The sequence below is a fragment of the Hypanus sabinus genome, chromosome 8 (assembly GCF_030144855.1).
Source record: "Hypanus sabinus isolate sHypSab1 chromosome 8, sHypSab1.hap1, whole genome shotgun sequence".
Classification (NCBI taxonomy): domain Eukaryota; kingdom Metazoa; phylum Chordata; class Chondrichthyes; order Myliobatiformes; family Dasyatidae; genus Hypanus; species Hypanus sabinus.
Genome location: NC_082713.1, coordinates 56,178,287 through 56,202,424, shown reverse-complemented (window position 1 = coordinate 56,202,424; position 24,138 = coordinate 56,178,287). Strand labels below are relative to the sequence as shown.

The window sequence follows — 24,138 nt, the reverse complement described above, 5'->3', positions numbered from 1 at the left end:
TCAGAGCCATTGGCTGTGCCAAATTTCTACTAACACAACAAGCATGACTATAATAAGCTATAATTAACATTATGGTAGTATATTGACTATCAGACTATATCTTGCAGACCCTCTCAATAAAAGGGTTGAATCTGCATCAGTGTTTGTCAATCTGTTGGTTATTGGTTTCTGCCCGATAGCAGTCTTCACTTCAGAACCGCTGTATTGACAGAAGCCCAGCCTTGGTGCAATGCTGTGCTGTCTGATCATGTGTGCAGCTGACTCAGCTGCTCCCAGGAAGGAAACTTGTTTATGATCACAGGGAGCAGCGAGCTGCTTGCTTGCTGTGTCTCAATTTTCAGTCTTTTTTTGTTGTTAGCGTGAATAATTTATCTGACCCCCCCCCCCCACCCCCGCCCCCTCCCTGTCCTGTCCCGTTTCCCCTTGCAGAGTGTTCAGTGGACTGGGATGCCGCATTCTGAGCACTCTGGGGAGGGGGACAAGCAGGATCATTAGCCTTCTTAAAGGAGATGCTGTGTAGTTTCTAAGCTGCAGGTTACAGAGCGGCTGTGGGCTACATTTTGTTCACAATTATCCAAATTAATATGTTTCATGTAAGTAACTATCTTTTACTCTGTCAGTAATGCTGCTTTCCTTGTTTGTAGATTTTCTCCCCTATAAGCACTCACCTTTAAGCTTGCTGACCTACCCCTCAATCCGACAATATATTAATTTTATAATTCTCAACCCTGCTTTCTGTAGCCTCGCTTCTCCCAAGCATGGCAGTCTCTGCCAGCCCTACAACCCTCTGAATTACTTGTGGTCCTCCAGTCCTGACCTGTAGTGCATCTTCAGTTTTAATCATCCAACGCTGGCAGCCATGCCTTTGGCTGCCGAAAATTCCATCCTTATACCCTCTACCACTTTACCTCTTTGTCCATTTAGTTGTTCCTTATAAATCCTATTGGGCATTTTTGGTTACCAATCTTAAAAATTAGCTTAAAGTCAAATAATGCAAGATGCTGTTATCACTGATAGTGGAGACATTGTGAAGTAACTCCTCATTTAAACTTACCAGATTTATGCTATTGCAATTGTTACCTCTCAGAGAAAACTGCTCCCGAAGTGTTGTTGGGGAGCGCTGAGCTGCTGCAGAGTCCGTGTTGTACATGGAACAGCAGATTTCGCCGTCCTGAAGGAAAGTGAGATTAAACTGGAAAGCTACAAACTGCAATACCAGTCTAGGGGTAATCTGAATAATCCAAAATTAGCAGCCAGCGATTCCCAACATGTTGGTTAAAAAACTGGTGTCTTTATGCATCTCCCAGAAGCATAACTACTTGCATTCAACTGCGATAGTCCTATTTGCATGTGTTTGGCCTATATCCTTCTATCCATTTCCTATCCATGGACCTGTGCATATAACTTTTAAATGTAACTATATTTACCTCTACCACTTCCTCTAGCACTACACCCATCACTGTGTGAAAAGCCTTCAAAATCTCTCCACTCTCTTAAAGCAATGCCCTCTAGTTTTAAACTCCATTACCATGAGAAAAAGTCTTCCACTATCTATCCAATTTATCCTCATCATGAATGTGCAACGTCACCGCTCGGCCTCCTGCACTACACAGAAACCAGCCCAGCCTCCTTATAATTCTTATAACTCTTGCCCTCTGATCCAGGCAACATTTTTGTGAATTATTTCTGGACTCTCCATAGTTTAATTCATCCTATAGTGTGCTGGTAAGAAATGTAATCATGTCTCCAAGTGTGGTCTGCTCAACGTTTGGTACAGCTGTAACATGATGCCCCAGTTTTTGGTCTCAGTGCCACGGCTGCTGAAGGAAAGCATGCTATATGCCTTTTTCACCACCCAGCCGATCTATGTCTCCATTTGTACCAAGTTTCTCTTTTCAAAAACACTCCCAAGGGCCTTTCCATTTTCTGTCCTGTGCATCCTGTCTTGATTTAACTGCCCAAAACGCATCACTTCACACTTTCTGTTGTAACCTTAAACAATCTTCTTGAAGTTCACAATTCCATGAGACCAATGATTTTTATCACCCGTGATCTTACTGATCATGTTAGCAATGATCTTATCAAAATCATTAATATATGTATATGACACAAAGCAGGGCACAGATCACTAATCCATGCAGCAGTCCAATCTGAAATGCAATGCCCCAATACTGCCTCCTTCCACCAAGCCATTGCTGTAACCAGCTGGCTAGCTCACCCTAGTTCTTATGTGTTCTAACTTTTCAGGCCAGCCTACCAATCAGGACCTTGTCAAAGACTTTGCTAAAGCTCACGTAGGCAGCATCAACCACCCTTCCCTTGTCAATCATTTGGTCATCTCTTCCAAAACCTCAATCAGGATCATAAGGCATGATTTCCCACACTCAAAGCCATGCTGAATATTGTTAGTCAGTCCTTTTGGAACTTGCTGTTCCAAATGCAAATATATCCTCTATCTCAGAGCCCTATCCAGTGACTTTTCCATCAGAGATGTAAAGCTCGCCAACCTGTGGTTCCCTGTCTTGTCTTTGCAGTCTTCTTAAATAAAGACAAAACGATAGCCATCTTTCAGTCTTCTGATACTCAACTGCAGCTATCCTACCAGTGCCACAACAATTTCTTACCTTGATTCCCAAAATGTCATACAGAGCCTGGGGACTTACCCACCTTTATGTACCTCAAGACCACCAACACCATTTAATTAAAAATGTTGACATACTTCTGAATGACACTATCTCTTCCCTGAACTTATTAGTTTCTGTGTCCTTATCCACAATAACTGTTTCATTGAAGCCTTCTCCACATGAAAATGATCAAAGACTTCCCTATCTGCCAAGGAAATCTCATGTCCTCTTTTTGCCCTCCCAATGTCCTTCCTAATAGTACTCCTACATCCCTTACAAAGGACTCACTTGATCCCAGTTGCCTGTATCTGATATATGCCCCCTTCACTTTCCTGACCAGAACCTCAATATTCCTCAATGCCAGGGTTCCCTAATCCTGTCAGCCTTGCCTTTTATTCCCAAGACAACAATTAATCCCCTAAAGTCTGGCGGTCCAAATCTATATTAGGGATGTTAAAGTCAACTAACTTTGCAAACTCCCTCATCTATCTGGGACTTCCCTACATACTTGCCTCTCTAGTTCTTACTGACCAGTGAGGACATACAATATATTCTGATTAAAGTAAGCACCCCCTTCTTATTTCTACGTTCTACCTGTATAGTCTCACTGGAAACCCCCCCCCCCCCAGCATATCCTCACTAAGTATTGCCATGATCTCCCTAATTGACACATTTCACTCTGTTTCGATTCACATGAGATAAACAAATAAATCTGAAAGTGAATTCAATCAGTTCAGCAGTCTCCCCTCCACCTCTAAAACTTTCATTCTTACTGCTCTTCCTGTTTTGTTCTTTGGGTCCAAGTTTGTGCTTTCCAAAGGTCAGAGCAATGATCAGGCACAATATGAATATAGGGGATTATATGTCACTTCGGCCTGAAACAGCACTCCAGAATATCTCTATTTAAAATCCCTAATGTTGAGCATTTAAGTATGTCTGTTTCAAAGCCGGGAAGAACCACAGGGCTGCTTTTATTTTGAAAGCTAGGCTTAAAGAAGGCTGCCTAGAAATTCAGTTCCTGGTGGTAGCATTAAACACACAACAAATAGCAGCAGAAACAAACTCTATTCTGCTTCCAACAATTGGGTCAGTTGGCTATTCACCAGGAATGAATTTCTAGGAACAAGTTTCAGCCCCTGTCTATGGTTGAAACACACAATGAATTTGTCCAAGAAGATTGCAACTCCTACTGCTTAGGTCAAACAAACTTCTTTTCTAGCCCCAGTTACTGGAATTGTTCAGTGATAATGAAACATCTCCTCTCTTTGATCCACAGAACGATTCTGCAAGTTTGCCCCCTGCAGGATTCTTCAGGTGAATCTTTAATTCCTTAAGACGAGGAAAGTCCTTGAAGGTCACACTCTTCCTTATACGATACAATATGAAATAGCCTACCAGAGCCCCATTCTGATGTCACATTACTACTCCCCACCCACTTAGATAAATGCCAAAATTGCATTAATTTTAGTGTGACAAGACCTGTTTATTAATTCAATAATGGGAATAAGCTGTGATGAAAATGTTTATTACTTAGCTCTCTGATGCATCACAGCCTCTGTTCTTGCTGAGTGGGAGATAACGGAGAGTATTGTGAGCCAAGCAGTTTGGCTTTGCATTGAAGAACAGGCGGGTCTCATTAGGGGGTTGTTGTCCTTCCTGGGTTGTGAGCATGTGGTTGAAGTATCAGCACTTTTACTGTATGTTTGTTGCTTCTCCGATCACTCTACTGTGTGACGTGGCCATTTGATTAATTAAATTAATGTAATCATTAACCAAATGGGTCTGCTGCACTGCAGGATGATTGAAGACTGAGCAAACACAGCAGAAGTGCTGACCTCTACTTTACTTCATCAGTGAAAGCTGTACATTTCCTGTAATTTTCCAAAATTACCACTGAGAAATAAGGCTCCCTAGACCCTATTCAGCATATGACAGCTTTGCAATCTTGCCTGTCCATTATGCACTACACACTGCCTCCTGGTGCACAGAACGCCTTATCCCGGGAGCTGAGTCGCCTCTCTCATGTGGTTGTGGGCTTTCGGAGATGTATAATGCTTCTATTGAATAAGTAATGTCATCACCTGGGTGCTTGGCAGATGATTGACTATATGTAGCCAGAACTAAATGATAGAATCAGAATCATACAGCACATTCAGTGGGTGTTTAACTGGATGGCAGTAGCATATCAACTCACACCTACACTAATCCCACTTTTCATCTCACATTCCCACTGTTCCCATACTTTCCTGCCATCAGCACCACTGGATACACTTTACAGTAATGATTTAACCTACCATTCAGCACATATTTGGGAGTAAAAGGACATGGCCACATGTGGGAGCATGCAAACTCCACACAGTCTGTACTCAGGATAAGAAATGGAGCCAGTTGTCTGTAACTCTGTTAACAGCTGTGCCACCATGCTGTTTTGATAATGGCTACACATTCTGCCTTTGCTGGTGCATTCTCCTTCCTGTTCATTTTCATCAATATTCTCTCATCTCCTGTCATCATTGAAGACCATATTGCCTATTGATCGGGTCTCTGGGAAGACTAAGGCTTAAATTATGGTCCTTCTTCCTGTGATATTCCATTCAATGGGAGCTAAATTGTAGATTGGAGGCCTGGTTTCATAATGTACGTTGCATAAATGTCACCAGTCCTGCACTATGTACTTTGTAATTGTATCATTGCTTTGTATTTTCAAGAACCACATAAAAATGTATAAATACTTGGAACACACACAAAATGCTGGAGGAACTCAGCAGGCTAGGCAGCATCTATGGAAAATGGCCTTGGCCCAAAACGTTGACTGTACTCTTTTCCATGGGTGCTGCCTGGCCTGCTGAGTTCCTCCAGCATTGTGTATGTGTTGCTTGGGTTTCCAGCATCTGCAGATTTTCTCTTGTATGTAAATACTTGGAACTATATCCACAGGTTCAGTGAGCCAGAACAGGAAATGTGTAATCATAAAACCAACGGTGATCAGTCAGAGATGGTGCTCAAGGACCATTTACATGCACATCACACAGAAGTTAAAAAGCATTAAGGAAGAAGATTAAACTGACTGGTCTTTAATTACCTGCAACTTATTGTACAATAGGAAAATGAGTAACTCGATATTGGAATAACCTCTTGAGTGAACGGTAGAGTTATGATTACAATGCTTCAGTGTGTGTTCTTTGGGTGCTTATCTGGACAGTGACAACATAGTGAGATACACTACTTTGCTGCACAGGAGTCCTTCATTCCTGGTATCTGTCTCACCAACATTAAGCTCTTCCCTGTTAATGGGTTTCCATGGGACCAAGCTGGAATGAGATCAATCATAACATCGTATTTGTCCCAGTGATTTCCTACCTTTTGTAATTCCACGCTTCCATGCTGTCTTAACACTTAATACGCTTTTTTCAAATGTACATCCAATTCCTTCTTGGTCATTGGTTTTAATGCAGCAAAAATAGGCATGTACATACAATTTCTCTCTGTTGTTACAGGCAGATCTTGTGAACAGTTTAACTGATACATATGTTCCTCCCATTTTTTTTAGGAATTGCTAGTTGTTACTTATTTGCACATGATGGCCCAACTTCAGATAGGCTACTGCTTTGTAAACAGTAAAGTTACACAATATAGCTGCAGTATTATGCCAAGGGTATGCCAGACATGTAAAGTGTAAAGTGAGTGCCACATTCCCTCAGTCCACCTTATTCCTATTGTAGAAGAGCAGCACAACACTCTCCTGGGACAATATTGTATGATGTGCTCAACCATGTTTTACAAAAGTGTCTTCAATAGTAACACAGTGAGATACAGTGAAAACTTTGTTCAGCATGCCATCCATACAGATCACGAGTGCATTGAGGTAGGACAGACTATTTACGTATTGCCCATTATACTGATGGTGTTTAGGGCAGCAAGGTAAGTCCTCTATCTTCACCATTGTGCCCCAGGTGTGGTTCAGGGTCCTCATTTCTGCCTCAACAGTACAGTGCAAAGATGTCTTTGGTCTCCTGCATTTCTTCTGCCCTTCTGGGGTCCAGTGAGGTGCTGTCATGATGATGGAGCTGGCCTCTCTTCTCATCGTGTGCCCAAACCATCTCCAATGTTTCCTCATGATGATTGTGGCCATGTCCTTTTGGTAACAGTGAAGGAGTAGGGCCTAGCTGGAGATCTTCCTTGGCCAGAAAACACAGAGGATCTTCCAAAGGCTCGTGGTGTGGACTGATGACAGCTTGGTAAGGTCCTTCTCTGTCATGTGCCAGTATTCTGACCCATACAAGAGTGTGGACAGAACATAGCCCTGGTCCAACTTCATTTGGGTGTGAAGTAGTGCAAGTGAAAAGCAATAATTAACTGCAGAATATAATTTTACGGTTTCAGAGAACATGCAGTGCATGTAGACAATAAGGTGCAAGGCCATGATGAGGTAGATTGGGGTCAGGAGTACATGTTAGCATACAAGTGGTCCATTCAATAGTTTTATAACAGTGGGATAGATGCTGTCCTTGAGTCTGGGTGGTGCATGCTTTTAAGCGTTTGTAATTTCTACCTGATGTAAGTGGGGAGCGGAGAGAACGTCTGGGGTGGGAGGTGTCTAGGGTCTTTAATTATGCTGGCTGCTTTACTGCAGCTTCAAGAATTGTTTTTTTGTGATGTGCTGAGCTGTGTCTACAACTCCACAATTTCTTGTGGCCTTGGGCAGAGTTGTCATGTTACCAAGCCGAGATGCATCTAAATCAGAGGCTTTAAAAACTGGTGAAGATCAATGCTCAACTTACTTAGACTCCTAAGGGAGTAGAGGCATTGGTATACTTTCATGGGTATGTGACTGTATGGTCACACCAGGATAAGCTATTGCTGATACTTACATTTAGAAACTTAAAGCTCTCAGCTATCTCCACCTCAGCACCATTGGTGCAAACAAGGGCAATGTGCTCGACGTCTGCTTCCTAAACTAGATTGGGACATCGTCAGATTGTGTAAAGTTTATTAAAAATGCATGTATTTTTTCTTCTTGTTCTCTTTCACTGAAGTGGTCATTTCAGTTTTGCAAAATTGCGTCAGATCATGGATCCTGGAATCACGCTGGTTTTCAAAGTGCATGCAGAAGCACTGTTTACTGAAATTCTCCTTTTCACTCAATGGATTCCAACTCTAGCCATTCAGTCACCAGTATATCGACACACCCCACACTGTGATTTTACCTCAGGTAAATAACCTTCCCCATAAAGATAAGGTGAGTTTCCAAGCAATTCTGTAAAAAAATAGGCAAGTTGCTTTCACTATAAACTGCTGTCATTCTGGTATCATTAGAGTTTCAAACAATGTTACAATGAGATTATGGAAGTCAGTACAAGGACTTAGATCTGGGTGTTCTTGCATCACCAAATATTTCTGTGATTCATCTGGTTGAGGTTAGCAGTTTGCGAAGTTCCATTTCTGTTGACCTGTTTAGCCTTATTAAAGGAACAGTCGCTGCTTTCTCTTGCGACTCTCCCATTTGTCTGCTCTTAACAAATGAATGTTCACTATTTTCCCCCTCAAATAGTAAAATCACCACACAGAGACTTAACTGCTCATTTTCACTTCATTTCCAATGACTGCCCTCATAATGAAGGTCTTGCTTTAGATGTTTGAGGTGACCCAGACGGGGTCTTCACTGGTAGGCACAGATCTGGCCTTATAATATTGTTAGGAGCCTTGGGCACATCATAATGAACTACTAAACAACTCCTACGCCACCTCCCTCCACCCACCGTGATGGGGGCTCATTCAGTAAAACTAAGCAGGGAAAGGAGTTTCAAAACGTCATCATCTTTCTTGCAGGGGCCAAGGGAAGGAGGATATTCCAAAAACAAATGGCATGCTCCTGTCCAAAATCACATTGATTTCCTGCTACTCCCAGCTCTGTGAGTTGCCTTGTACCAGATTCCTGTTGGGGAACTAGGCCACTAACTGATTAAAACACAAAATGTTGAAGGCACGCGTTAGGCCAGGCAGTGTCTGTGGAAAGAGAAAAACAGTTTACACTCCAAGTCATCGGAAAGGTCTTTAACCTGAAATATTAACAAGTTATTATTTTAAATGTTAACTGAAATATTAAGTCATTGACCTCTGACCCAGGACCACACTTGTCAATCCTACCTGCTGCCTACTTCCACCTTCTTTGTGCCATAGCTCTCTGCTTGAAGAACAGGTATACGGAACCAGGGACTGGGTGTGTGCCAAGAGCGCTGAGGGCAGTAGAGACCCAGGGCTCTGAGGTAAATGCCCAAGATGGGGCATAGTGATTAGCATAATGCTTTACAGTACAGGCAACCCAGGTTCAGTTCCCACCACTGCCTGTAAGGAGTTTATACATTCTCCCCATGTCCATGTGGGTTTCCTTCCGCTGTCCAAAGACGTACCAATTGGTAGGTCCATTGGTCATTGTAAATTGCCCTGTGGTTAGGCTAGGGTTAAATCAGGGGTTGCTGGGCAGCTGGCTCAAAGGGCTGGAAGGGCCTATTCCACACAATAAATGAATGAATGAATATATAAATAGCAAAACTTACAATTTCCCAGAATGCCAATCTAGGTTGGGTAGTACCTAAGTTACATTAGTGATTTGTGCAACATCACAAATTCTGCTAGCCATTTAGTAGCCCAAAAATAAGTCATTACTTCAAGTGTGCCAAAGCGGGACTCAAGCATTGTAAGCAGTTCCTTTTAATGCTGTTCTGTCTTTCTAGTTGCTGTTTGCGGATATAAAACACCCCTACTGTCCATATATCGGAACGGTGACTCCGCTCTCTCTAACAACACCTTTGTCTAAAGTTGACTGACCATTGTGGGGCTAGATGTGTGGTAGCTGATTATCCATCCATGGTACATCCTGCTGGAATTTTCGTGCCGTTCACTTCACTGTCCTGACTTGGGTTCCTGCTCAGAAAATCAATGTGCTTTCGATTTGAAGCACCATTGCCCACCTCTCTCCTTGTGCAGCATTGGGAGCTTTGTAAAAACATGAACTCTGATTTTGTAAAAACAATCACAGTTCCTCATCTGTGCATTTCTCTCTCCATACTTTCTGCTGGTTAAATCTTTCTAATAACCTTATTATTACAGATCTAGTGAAACACTTGTACTCCTACCGGGATAGTTGTAATTTAATTCCTTTCAGATGGTCTGTTGGTTTATAAAGGCAGTTACCTTGCTTTTTCAATGTTCTGATGCTGAGAGTCCCCCCAACGCTTTATCGATATTCGGTTCATATACACTCATAATCTGTTCTTGTTTCGACAAAGCGCTTCCAATTCAGGGGGTTGACGCAACCCGGAGAATAGAATGCTGTCAACGTGCGTATACACACACACACACACACACACACACACACACACACAAACACACACACACAAACACACACACACACACACACACACACACACACACACACACACACACACACACACACACTGCATTGACCAAGGGGAAATCACTCTCAGATGCTCATGACTGGATCAGGCGTGACTGAGGATTTATTGTGCCTGTCACATTCCTTCCAGCCTATCATCTCAGCTGCACTTTAGACTCCTGTGTTTTCAGGAAGGGATTTATCTCCCAGCTCCACACGCCTGGTCCTCTTTCCTCCCTCCAACCTGACGCCTCAGCAGGGTCCAAAGCTGCTCCAGGGATTCCTCTGAAAGAAGGACGAAGCCTGACAGCTTCATCACCATGACTCTGAAGTCCAACAAGAGCGAGCCACTCGGACCTTTCGCTGCCTTCGAGAGTATCAATAGTTGCCGGACGCCGCTGTCCGATTTGTATCTGGAGCAGTTATTGCAGAGCAAAGGCAAGCCTGAGGTGGGTGTAAAAATCGTTCCCGCAGCCCCGATATTCATCCCTCTCTCCAGCAGACCCCCCCCCCCACCCCGTTCTATTGCTGTGTCGGTGCCTATTGTTCCCCACAGTGAATGCGGAAAGCCTTCTCCCAGCCTGTTCCCCTCCCGCTGCCTCGCCAGAGACGGTCTGTTTTCAGCTGGCCATGACTGCTGCACTGGGTTTACCATTCCCGAAGGCTGGCTGCTCAGCTGTTCAACTTCTCCTGCCTAATAATAGACTACACCATCAAAATATTGTGAAAGTGTCCCCTGTAGTATTAGAGCCTATGAGCTACTCGATAGAGAACTATTTGTATTCTGAAAGAGTCCTGCAGGAAATATCAATCAATACCCCCGTTAATCTGGACTAACAACAATAAATCCTGCTTGTGCTGTTATGGTCGAGAGGCATCCGCTACCAGCACTCTCAAATATGGTGATTATCGCTGTCTGTTTGGAGAACGGTGTTTATTCTCTTCAAAGGAATCTTTCAAGCGCCGTCTCCCTTCCAAAAGGTAGCCAGCCAGAATTTGTACTTAAAATCATAGGGTCAGAATTGACTTGCATTTTACTATCCAAGTGCCTCCTCACTCCAGCCCTGACGGGACAACATATGGGCTAGAAATTCACGCAATGCATGGTTGGTAGTTTGGTGAAGATAGTTCTGAAGTTGGAAATTAATTGTGAACTATGAAGCACACAACGTGAAGTTGTGAAGTGGCACCCCGTGCGTGTGAGGTGCCAGTGTCAGAGTAAGTGTGCAAGGTACAAGATGTTGCCATTGTGGTGTTGAAATGTACAAGTATATTGAAGTAAATGTGTGGACCTTCAATTTAAAGGAAAAGCAGGCAGTAACTAGCGTCAGCTTGATTGTAAGTTAAAGGGCTGAGCCGCTGGTAGGAGTCCGGCACTGGCTCTCAGAGAATATCCAGTTTTTGGAGTTCTCCCAGTGACTGTGTGTTTCCTCCATGTGCCCTTTTTCCACCAGCATGTGATCTGATTGGGTAAATGGCCACCATAAATTGCTATGGATGAGTGCTCAAATTTTGGGGGCTGTTCATGGGAATGGTGGCAGAGTAAAATGAGTAAGTGTTGGATTAATGTAAATTAATGGCTGTAATGTAAATCTCATGGATTAACGGCTGCTTGAATGACAGTCTGGCTGAAGAACCTGTTTCTATGCCATATTTCTCCATGGGAACATTGAGAGTTGCTGCAGACAGAACTTCCACCATTGCAAGAGATCCCTCTTTTAACCTTCAGCTTCTCACCAGATCTTTGCAACTAAGGCTCATCTTGTGCTTCACCATGCCCAAGGGTCAGGATTTGCAATCCTTACCATCTCCTCAACCTCGTGCAGCTCATTGGCTCTCAGTAATCACTGCCCTGCATTCCTGCAACGTACCACATACAAATTGCTGGAGGAACAGTAGCTCAATGGAGAGGATCTTTCAGGCGAGAACCTTCATAGGGACTGGAAAGGAAGGGGGAAGAAGGAGGGGCAGGGGAAGTATAAGCTGGGAGGTGATGGGTGAAGACTGGTGATGGGGAGGGTAGGTGGGATGGTGAGAAGCTGGGAGGTGATGGGTGAAGACTGGTGATGGGGAGGGTAGGTGGGATGGTGAGAAGCTGGGAGGTGATGGGTGAAGACTGGTGATGGGGAGGGTAGGTGGGATGAAGTGAGAAGCTGGGAGGTGATGGGTGGTGAGGGGGAAGGTAGGTGGGATGAAGTGAGAAGCTGAGAGGTGATGGGTGAAGACTGGTGAGGCGGAGGGTAGGTGGGATGGTGAGAAGCTGGGAGGTGATGGGTGAAGACTGGTGAGGCGGAGGGTAGGTGGGATGGTGAGAAGCTGGGAGGTGATGGGTGAAGACTGGTGAGGCGGAGGGTAGGTGGGATGGTGAGAAGCTGGGAGGTGATGGGTGAAGACTGGTGAGGGGGAAGGTGGGTGGGATGGTGAGAAGCTGGGAGGTGATGGGTAAAAAAGGAAAATGGCTGAAGAAGAAGGAATCTGATAGGAGAGGAGCGTAGACTATAGGAGAAAGAGGTAAGGTACCGTTGTTAACTGTCTAAGCAGCACCATTTTTGAACACACTTCTATACAATGTAGAATTTCTAAGTCTATTTGTTTCACTCTGTGTGATATCAGGAAGAATTCCTGCACCTGCACTGAAATGAAGGAATGGTATTAGACTATACTCATCAGTAGAACATTCACATTTCTGACAGGAGATTATGGGTTTGAGATCCACTCCAGCGAACAGCCCAAATATGCACTTGAAACTTCAGTGTGTGACTGAACGTTATCTTTTGGATGGGTCATTGAGCTAATTATGTTTGATTATCATAAAAGTTCCAATGACATTATTCAAACAGAATATGAATTCTCCTGGTTCCCAATCATTTATCAATTAACATCACTGTGGAGGAAAAAGAAACAAAATTAAATGGACGCTTACACTTTTATAGTTTGTGGGATCTTGCTGTGTACAGATCAGCTGTTTATTTAGAAATACAGCAGGGCACAGGCCTCTCCTGCCCTTCAAGCCACGCTGCCCAGCAGCCCACTGACTTAACCTCAGCCTAATCACGGGACAACTTACAATGACCAATTAACCTATTAACCAGTACTTCGAGACTGTGGGTGGAAATCGGAGGAAACCCATATGCACACAGGAAGCTCGCTTACAGAGGATGGCAGAATTGAACCCTGACCTCCAATCCCTGAGGTGTAATAGCATCATACTAACCACTACCCTAACGTGGTGCCCCAACATCATAACGGTAACTGCACCTCTGAGGTATTTCACAGGCAGTTAAGACGTTTATGGTGTCCTGGTGGTGTGCAAGTTCTCTCTGACAGTTTCATTGTGGTGACAGGAAGTGCACAGGACAGTTCTGTGGGCCCCATTCACAATGTTTGAGCTTCAGGAATTAACACTGATAAAGCAGAGCAATGTAATAGGGATCCAAATCAACCAGGATGATTAGAGAATGACTGCAGAAAAGTCAATGGGGGAGTCATAAACATGAGAAAGTCTGCAGATGCCGGAAATCCAGAGCAACATACACAATGCTGGAGGAACTCAGCAGGTCAGGTAGCATCTATGGAAATGAATAAACAGTTGACATTTTGGGCTGAGACCCTTCTTCAGGACTGGAAAGGAAGAGGGAAGACTACAAAATAAAAAGGTGGGTGAGGGGAAGGACTGTTTAGGCCCTGAATGGAGGTGAGGGAGGAAGTGAGTGGACAAGAGCATCACAGATGCAGCCATCCCTGTGGAAAGTGGAGAGAGGGGGAAGTTAAAGATGTATTTAGTGGTAGGATCCCTTTGGAGATGGTGGAAGTTGTGGAGAATGATGTGTTGGATATGAAGGCTCATGGAGTGGTAGGTGAGGACAAGAGGAACTCTACTGCTGTTAAGGAAGTGGGAAGACGGGGTGAGTGCATATGTTTGAGAAATGGAGGAGATGCAGTTGAGGACAGCATCAATGGTAGAGGAAATGAAAGCTTTTTCTTTGAAGAAGGAGGAGATCACTGAGGCCCTGCAACAGAAGTCCTCCTCCTGGGAACAGATGTGAGAGATGAAGGAACTGAGTAAAGGGAATAGCATTTTTATAGGAGAAAGGGCAGGAAGAGATATAGTTAAGATAACAGTGGGAATCAGTAGGTTCATAAAAGACACTGGTTGGTAGTTTGTCTCTGACTATTAGGCAGTGATTGGTAGAGATAAATGGAGTCACTTTTACAAAGACACGAGCAGTAAACTTGCACATTGGATGCATATCCTTTAGTCTCAGTCCATCCCAGGATTTACATAACATTTGATCATCCCTGGAAAATATCACTTTACAAAAGCTATGTTTGGAATTACTTAAACTTACAAACAGTGCAGAATGAGTCAGCCAACTGACTCAATATGTATCTATAGTCTTACATTGACTTTTCTCTGTAATCTCCATGGAAATTCTAAACCTACAACGTTTAAGCAGGAAACCATCATGGATTCTGCTCAGTTTATCCTAGTTCTCTCTGCTAGTAGATTGAATCTAGGGAGCGCCAGTGAACTTCCTTCCCTGGAATTGTCAACTTCTAATGATGTTTTCTCACCTGATGTACACACCTTCCAGCACAAGTCTTCATATTGAAAGCTTGGGCAAGGATTTTTGCTGATTTCCGCTCCAATTTGCATGGCCATGCACTTTGGTAGTTGAAATAAATGTGCAGATTATTTTCTAAACAGGGAGAAAATCCAAAAATCTTAGATGCACAGGGACTTGGAAGTCCTTGTGCAGAACACCCTAAAGGTTAACTTGCAGGTAGAGTTTGTGGTGAAGAAGGCAAATGCAATGTTAGCATTCATTTCAAGAGGTCTAGAATGCAAGAGCTGGGATGTGGGCTTTAAAAGACACCGGTGAGGCCTCATCTTGAGTATTGTGAACAGTTTTGGGCTCCTCATCTAAGAAAAGATGTGCTGACATTGGAGAGGGTTCTGAGGATTTTCACAAAGATGAATCTGGAAATGACAGGGTTATCATACGAGGAACGTTTGATAGCTCTGGGTCTGAACTCACTGGAATTCAGAAGAACGAGCGGGTATCTCATTGAAACCTTTCAAATGAAGAAAGGCCTAGACAGGGTAGATGTGGAAAGGATGTTTCCCATGGTGGGGGAGGGTCTAGGACAAGAGGAAACAGACTCAGGATAGAGGGGCATCCATTTAAAGCAGAGATGCAGAGAAATTTCTTCAGCAGGAGGGTGGTGAATTTGTGGAATCTGTTACAACATGCAACTGTGGAGGCCAGGTCATCGGGTGTATTTAAGGCAGAGCTTGATAGGTTCTTGATTAGACACGGCATCAAAGGTTACGGGGAGAAGGCTGAGGAGAGGAATGAAGGATCAGGCATGATTAATTGTGGAGCAGCCTTGATGGGCTAAATGGCCTAATTCTGGTCCTATGTCTTATGGTCTTACATTAAACAAAACATTAGCTTCTGGACCTCACACTTTATGATCTTTGTTGCTGATGGATATCATATATATTGCCCCCACTACTTCACTGCTTTCACACTACAAGCTATTGTTCGCAATCTGCATTAGCTGCTCTCTTGGAGTCTTCTGTATCTGAACTTTGGCACATCCCTGACTTTACACCCCATCACTGGCAACTCTGCCTTCAGCTGCCTTAGCTCCTAAAATCTGGAATTCCCTCCCAAATCTTCTGCACTTTTTCTCTACTTTTCCCCTGCTGCTGTGCCTGTTAAGTCCTTTGTCTTTGGTGACCCATTCTATTTCACCCCCATAGCTTAGCATCAATCGTTTTGTTGGATAATGCCCTGTGAAGTACCTTGAGGTTTTTTGTTGCATTAAAATTGTCTTAGCACAAGTATTTTTGCAAAAGTCGTGAATATTGATCAGATTACTATTAACCCAACACATTGAAAACATTAAATTGTTTTTGACACTTCCAAGATGACCAGGATCATATTATTATACCAAAACTTGGATTGTTATTTCCAATTTGTGTTGCTGAACAAGTTAGTGCCGGATCCCCACCATGTATTGCGATATATTGTTGCATATCAATATGGTCCCAGTGCAGCTACAGTGAAATGTAAGTGGCTACATGTTCTGCAATTTTCCTCATATTTCATGACAACTTTTCTTTAATTCTTTATAGTTGCCTCTCTTTTTTGGAATCAGCTGCCTCTCATGGCTGAGGATAAGTACCCACAAAGTAATGTATTTCCCCTGATTAAGAGAAAAAAAAGCCAATAATGTTCTGCAACTATGAAGGGCTCCCTCCATAGAATTTCCTCACAGGCATGCAATATTTAATGACAGGTATTGATGACAGAAAATCCATCCTAAGATTCTGGTCATGTTTGAAGCACCCAAAATGACTCATTGTTTTCATTGTGTTGGGACAATGTTGCCCTGGAGACACAAAACAATATAATTTAGCTCTGCCAAATCTTTGGGTCCTGAGAGCCAGAAGCCCTAGTATCAAGCATGTGCAGATGTTGGAAGCAAAGTGCTGGATCTCCACTGCCTCTGGAGAAGTTAACTGCAGAATCAAACGTTAATGTATATGGATTCGATGTAGAAATCTTTCTGCTCCTCCACCCTCTCTAATGGAAAACTATAATTCATTGTCAATCTTGACCATTCGCTGGTTTGGGGTTTGAGCCAACTCCATGAGATGTGTTGCTAAAACTGGCTTCCTTTCCTGAGCACTATGTTGGCAGGATAAGCAAGGTAAATTTATAGGCAGCCAACTTATGAATATTAGTCTTCACTCTCTGTTAAAAGCCCAAAGATAAGAACATTTCAGACCTTGGTAGCTGATTTATCCTGTGATTGTTTGTATCAAACCCATCCCCTATTTATCAATATTAACACACGTCAGTGATTAGAATGGAGTTAAGCCTAAAATGGATCTCATTATGTAGTATGCATATTGTGGATGGCCAATATCTATCTGGTACCTCCTCTTTGAATTAGATTCTGTTTCAACGTTGATGTAAGCCAGATTAGAACAGGATGAGAAAGAAGTGGATGTGGTTTGATGACGAGGGTCATTAAATGTCCTTAGCTTTTGGTGTGTTCATGTTTTCATGTAACAGGACTTGGCTTGGAGGTCAGTGATTTGAGATTGTTTCTGACAAAATCTTGAACTAAGATTTTAAACCATGGTACACACTACACACCCTGGGCTTTGTTTCAAGATTTTAATACATTTTTAATTTGTGTCATGAAAGGCTTAGAGGAACATATTAACTTACTCTGTGGAGTCATAAAATCATAGATTAACACAGCACAGAATTTAGCCCATTCATTAAGTGTGTTATTCTTTGAAGCTCAACCTAGCTAGTTCCACTCCACAATTCCTTCCCCATATTCCCGTAAATCTTCTTCCTTCATGTATTTGAAAGCTGGGATTGCATCTCAATCCATCACCCTATCAGGTGCATTCAGAATCCAACCACTCAAGGCATAAAAAAGGTATTTTTTTTTATGTTGCATCTGTTTCCTTTGACAGACATCATAAATCGGTGCTCTCTAGCTATCGATCGTACAGCTTCACAAAATAGTTTTAGCTTATTCATCTATCTGGATTATAAATGATTTTAAACACCTCTATCAAATCTCTTCTTGGTTTTCAATCCTCTAAAGACCATCAAATCTGTCCAAAATGATTAGATTAGAATGGCAGCCCAAATTTCAATTCATATGTCGTTTTCTCAATGATCCGACCGTTATCTGCTCTTCTTAGATGCCAAAAGACAAAAATGGGAATGGTAGTCAATCACAATGAATAAACTGATGATTGTTGGAAACGCTCAAATTCATCATTTTGCAGAAAGGCAGATCCTTCTCAGAACATCTTTTCGCTAACATGCCGGAGGCTGGTGGAATGCGGTAGCCTGCAACTCTGCGCAGGCAGCTTATTTAATTGTGAATTTAATTATCCATTATGCACACTAGGCAAGCAAAGAGAATGGCAGCTCACTTCATTTTCTTCTGCTTAATGCTTCCATGTTGGTTTTATGGTTGTGAAGTAACTGATGAACCCAATGTCAGAGCCACAGTTGCTTCCACAGATAGGACAGGGGGTTCTTTGATGGGGCAGGTTATTTCTGAGGTTTTGCTGAGATACTCTGTGCTTCTGACATTTGTTCAAGGTTCTCAGTGCCACCCCAAACACTCCTCCTCAAATACCCACAAGAGCTGCAGCTCTCACTTGCCCAGTGGTTCAATGATCTTACCCAGGAAAAAGCTGCGTCACATCCACTTAAAAGGCTCACATTCATGTTTAGCTAATCAATGCAGAAGGCACTGGAAATAAGCTCGGTATCCCTCTAGCTAGTAAGAAGATTTTAGTTTCTGGTCAGCATTCACTGATACCCAATAGATGAGAATGCAAGTCTGTCCATGCGGAGGAGATTTTTCTGGTCTGAGGTTTGAGTCACAGCTCATACACAGGGCTGTGGAGATTTCTGCAGAAAAACAGACCTTGTGGTTCATTGTTTCCCCTTCACTTCTCAAACCTGACATTGTTTTGACGAAGTTCTATGGCAGTTTAACTTCCTGTATTGATTGCAGAGGCTGCAAATGAGGTTACAGATCCGGTGTTACGATATGTAACATAGGTGTTGTTCACCATTGGTTAAAACACACAACTGTTGGCCCAAAAGATTCAGGAACATTGTGGAAATCACTCACTGGGATGTTATGAAACTAATTAAAGTCATGTGTACAGCTGCTCTGCTATGGTATCTACCACAAAATGTGTTGAATCAGGAGATGAGCAGTCATGACGGGAACTGAAACAAGCCTTCTACCAGCACATTGTGTAGCAGCTGGGAAGGGTTGTCCATCTAAAAGGGTACAATGCCCCATGACAGCCGAATACCAGAAGCACGCAGGTTCTCGTGGAGAAAAAGGCCTCTTATCTTGTGCATTTTTATTCCTCCCTCACCAGGGTTCTTGGATTCACCTACCACAACCAGCTAATGCTTAACTACTGAAATTTCCCTTTCATTCTTCAGGATCTGGGCACTGCTGGCAAAGCCAGCATTTATTGAATATCTGCAACTGTGAAGAGCGGGGTCCTTGACCTGCTTCAATCCATGTGGTGATGGTACTCCCACAGTACTGTTAGTTAGGCTGTTGCAAGAATTTAGGCCCAGGAACGGTAAATGACCAGTGATTTGCCTCCAGTCAGTGTGGCAACCTGGATGGAAACCCACAGATGGTGGTACACCTAAATGTCTGCTGCCCTCGTCCTCCTTGGTGACAGGAGTCATACATTTACCACCGGTATGTGTGCTGGGTGACTGCAGTGTATTTTGTAGATGGTATACACTCCAGCCAATGTGTACTGGTGATGGGGGGGGGGGGGGGGGGGGTGGGGGGGATAAACTACTGGGGTGGTGGTTGGTTTGCTGATGAAGTCCAGTGCTTTCTCTGGTTGGTGTTCTGCTGGTTGTAGATCTACTATCTGTGCAGGTTGAGAATATCCCACCATGCTTCTGATACTTTTCTTTCTGGTATTTATCTGGCTGTCCTAGTTGAGTTCATGTCCAATGGTGAATGGGTTTGAAAACTGAGCAAGCCTTAATTAACCTCCCCTCTTCTGAACTAAGAATGAAGGGAAAGTTACTGATCAATTTGCTGAAGATAGTTGAGACCTGGATAGTGCCCTGAGGTACTCCTACACTGAATTCATAGGGTTGGTTTGATTGATTTTAACAATGACATCCATCTATCATTTTGTAGACTGAAACTCCAACAACTGGAATTTTTCCACTTGATACCCACTGACTCTTACTTTACCATAGCTCCCTGATGCCTCATCTGGTAAATGCTGCCTTGATGCATTCACTCTCACAAACCAGCTCTGAGGTCCATGATTTGACCAAGACTGGCAGAATGGGTGGCAGTAAGTGGGTTATTGATGAGTAAGGGCCACTCATTAGCAAAGCTGCTTGACTGGAGTGGATGTGTCCTGCTTTTTTTAAAACGGCAGATGCTGTTAAGTATGACATTATTCTTAAGAGTTACATTCTCCAAAGAAAACTAATTGTTAGTTTGGGGACAGACTGTGGAAGGATATTGCAACTTTCAGTGGGGTTTTGAAGCATTGCACCTTTTAAATGGGAAGTAAATGAAGATGGCAGCATATTATACCTCTTGATTTCTGCAGCTGTTCAATGACATCACTTTCTAGAGATTTCAAAACAGGCAAAAATGTGGACAAATAATGTAGATACCTGTTGTCAACTGACAGATCATAAACATAAGTACATGATCCAGTAGTGTGATTGGTGCAATGTGGCCTGGAAATGTTAGCTAACGTGATCTACGCTGGATAAATTTAATTCTACATCATGTGCTGTTTAAAACAGCACTCCACTACTCCAGTACTGAGCATTTAAGCCCTAAGCAACATTAATAATCCTTTGAATTAACATTATCTACAGATTTTTTCCCACCCTGATTTATTTCTCGGAATTTCCAAATGCATAAATTTGAAGTTGAGTCATTTGAACTCTGATTCTCATACATTCTGCCAAAAAGATGGATTTGAATAACTCACAGCTACATTTAGCAATAACAGCATGTATATTACATAACCATACAGTTCACACAACGTGTCTGTTGAATGTGACTTTGCTTCTCCCCATGGATCTCAAAAGTTATTTCGCTTCATTTTTGCATTAATTATATTGATCTGGGCTGAGAGATACACAACTAGCTGTTAAACTGCCCCTGTAGTCTGAATGGAGTCACAACTAAGTGCAAAATTTTTTTTCATAGAGCTATTATTGAATGTGTGAGAGTGAATCAAGTAGAGATGGAGCTCATCTCTAAATATAGATCTCAGGTTTTAAGACATCTTGTTGAAATGGAACTTCCCCATGAAGAAGCTGCAAAGTATGCCTACCTCAAATTCAGTGATTGCTCAGTAGGGCTGCCAGGAGAACTGTTATGTCACCAGACTAGAGACCTGGTCCCATCCCATCCTTTGCGGATTTTGTTCATTCTCCCCGTGACCGCGTGGGTTTCCTCAGGATGCTCCAGTTTTTTCACATCTTCTAGAGGAGTGCTGGTTGATAGGTTAATTGGCCACTGCAAATTGCTCGTGTGCAGGTGAGGGGTAGAGTTTGGGGCAGGTTGATAAGAATGTGGGAAGATAGAGAAAAGTGTGGTAGATACTTGACACGAGATCAGTGGGCAGAAGGATTTTATCCGTGCTGTTTCTCTCCATGACTCAAGGAGATTTATAAAGCTGCTCATATTAGCACCAAGCAAACATTTCCTGGAGTGAAATGCAATGCTGACATATTCCAGGTTATTCCGTGTCACCATGGAAACTCAACCAGTCATTTTTCAGCACAAGTCACACTTGTGTATTTGACGTGAAATGCTCTTTCCCAGCAATCCCGGAGAAATGTGAATGTTAAGGAAGTTAGATCACATTGTTCTAAGGACAGACTACTGACACTCATTTTTAGGTCAATGACAAGGCTGCTCTGGGCTGGGACCTCTCTAATCTTTTGGCACTTAGCCCACAGAGCACCCAATCGAGTCTACACTGCAGACCCTTCTCTAACTCAGGCAGTATTCCCATTTATAACCTTCCTCATTACCAGTTTTCTGATCTCAACACAAAGTTTGCTGATTCTTAGAGACACAAGTGATTGTAGATGCTTGAACCTAGAGGAACTTTTAAGATGTTTGGTGGAAAGTATAAGGGAGAATGTCAGAGGCAGGTTTTTTACATAGTGTGAGTGCAGGGAACATGCTGCCAGGGATGGTGGCAGAGACAGATACATTAGGGGCATTTAAGACACTCTTGGATAGGCACATGAATGTAAAAAATGTGGGAGGGAGGGTAAAATTGATCTTGGAGTAGGTTAAAGGGCCGGCATAACATCATGGACTGAAGAGTCTGCACTGTGCTATACTGTTCTATGCATGTCCTAATCCCAGGAAAATCTTTTCACTCTTAATTTGTATTTTTGTTTTTAAATCCCTAGCATCCTCTGCTTAATCCCATTTTACCTTTAATGTCACTTTCAGGAAAAGCATTCTGAACATTACCTCGGGAGAGATATTCGCACCTGATTCACAATTTCTAGCAAGTGATCAACAACATAAAGAGAGAAGGCACCTGATAAAAGTTGACCCCAAATGATTGTCCTAGATTTAAATATGCCACAGCAGGTGGAAGCAGGTCAGCAGGGGTGTCATGGGATTTAAAAGCCCGATAAAGGAGAGGCCCAACTCTGCACTTGTTGCTGTTTCTAGGATACAACTTCATGTGAGAGTTGTGCCTTCAGGAGGTGGGACACTCATTTTACTTTGGCTTACCAGGTCGAACAATTTAACTGCTGCAGAGCGCAACACAGTCGTACTCAAGAGGAACATTACACGGACCTTCAGTCTTTCTGGAGCACTCCTGTTGGTAGAGTGACTTGGAGATCATTGACCTAGTCTCCCTCCAATCTCCTGTTGAAATCTGTCCCTCATTGCGCTAAGCTGCAGGTGGAATCTCCTGCTTGCTGTGTGCACAACAGCCCTGACCATTCAGGATGTCGCTCCTGTGAGATGCTTTGGTGCAACCAGGTAACTGATGGAGAAGCCTGCGACTGGGCAATGCCTCCACCTGTCCCAAAGCCTCTGGCACAGGTTAGGATTCCTGGGGTGGTAGGGGAGTGACTTTGGTAAACATTGCTCCTGCATTGGCTATTTGGAGTTTGCATGTCCTTCCTGTGACCTTATGGATCCATCTCCAATTCCATCCCATATCCCAAACACAGGCTGACTAATAGTCTTAAACTGTTCTTACTGTGTAGATGAGCAGAATCTAGGAAGAGTGGGTGAGAACATGGGGCGAGCAGGTTAAATTGGGAAATTTAGTGCTGACCTGGACTCAAGGGGCCAAAATAATCTCATATTTAAACTTACTGTAATTGTTTGTTTAAAATGCCAGCCCACATGGCAGTATTTTAGCCAATCAATTAAACCTCTATTTTTAATATTTTTGTAAGGCTGCAAACTCCCAGGGGAGTCTTTGGCAAACATTCATCTGGCGATCTAGCCCATTCTTAAAACCTCTCTGTCTTCCCACCTCTCTCCTTTATACTCACTGCTTTGCTATTATTCCTAAAATTCCTTACTTGGCTCAGAATAAACTTTTTAACTGATTACACTTCTCTAAATTAGTGTGGGATATTTTACTACATTAGTAATGTCACATATAGGCATGCTGTTATATTAAATAAATTGGAGACATGCTGTCACACAGCAAATGAAATTTCATCTGTTGGTTGAAGTAAAATTGAAGCAAGGAATCCTTTTTTTCCCAATGTTAATTTAGTTACAAAGTAGTCAATTGTTCTTTTTTCATTCATAATGTATGTTAATCAGTGGGGCCTTAGGTTAAAAAAGATCTGTTTAACAAAATGTAAATAAACCAGCCTTTGTTTAGTCAATAGTGGATACAGGAATGTGCAGTAAATCTATTCAACTTTCTAAAAGTACCTTTTATTTCTTTTCCATTGGTAAAGTTCTGCTTTTCCTCTCTCTGACAAGCAATTCAGCAACTCAGAACTCATGAAGGATTCAATTAAATCATTGTTAACTAAATTTGGGAAACTTTCCTAGTTTCTTCTTTAATGTTGTTATCCCAGGAGTAGCCATTATTGAGCACTTCTGGGCCAAAAGAAAAGCTCTTCACAGAATAGACTGGGACTGGGACCATAAGACCTCATCCCATCCTGATTGGCTGAGGCCCATGACAGAAAATACCACAACTGCACATCCTCACCTCCATCTTGGTAGTAGGCCACCCAGTGAGCCTTTTGTCTTGTGCAGCCAAGGACTTCTCTGCCCACCAAGCTCCTGGCCTTTCTCTGAAGTAGCACATGAGAATACTCAATGCCTTATTGGCCTCTGGTACCAAGGTGACTGCAGGATTGAAATGGTTGCTGTGGAATTTTTTTAGAGACTGAATTGAGCTTCATTTTTTTTACCTCACTGAGACCACAAACTGCTGGACCACTGGATAATCTTCTTCAGCATCTCACCTAAAGCATCTTTACATTTTTCACTCTCTAATTTATTCTTCCTCAGTACTTCAAT

The 24,138-nt window shown here is 42.8% G+C and overlaps 1 protein-coding gene across 2 annotated transcripts in view; it reads left to right on the top strand.

Annotated features, from left to right (window-relative positions):
* The first annotated feature begins 10,213 nt into the window (after positions 1-10,213).
* The window catches only part of LOC132398170 (55 kDa erythrocyte membrane protein-like), a 50,407-nt gene continuing 36,482 nt past the window's right edge, over positions 10,214-24,138 (top strand). The window contains exon 1 of one of the 2 annotated variants that reach the window (XM_059977232.1): positions 10,214-10,469. In XM_059977232.1, the coding sequence (XP_059833215.1) occupies positions 10,341-10,469 (129 nt within the window). In that variant the 5' untranslated portion in view covers positions 10,214-10,340. The remainder of the gene's footprint in view (positions 10,470-24,138) is intronic. The other variant, XM_059977233.1, reaches the window with a different exon arrangement.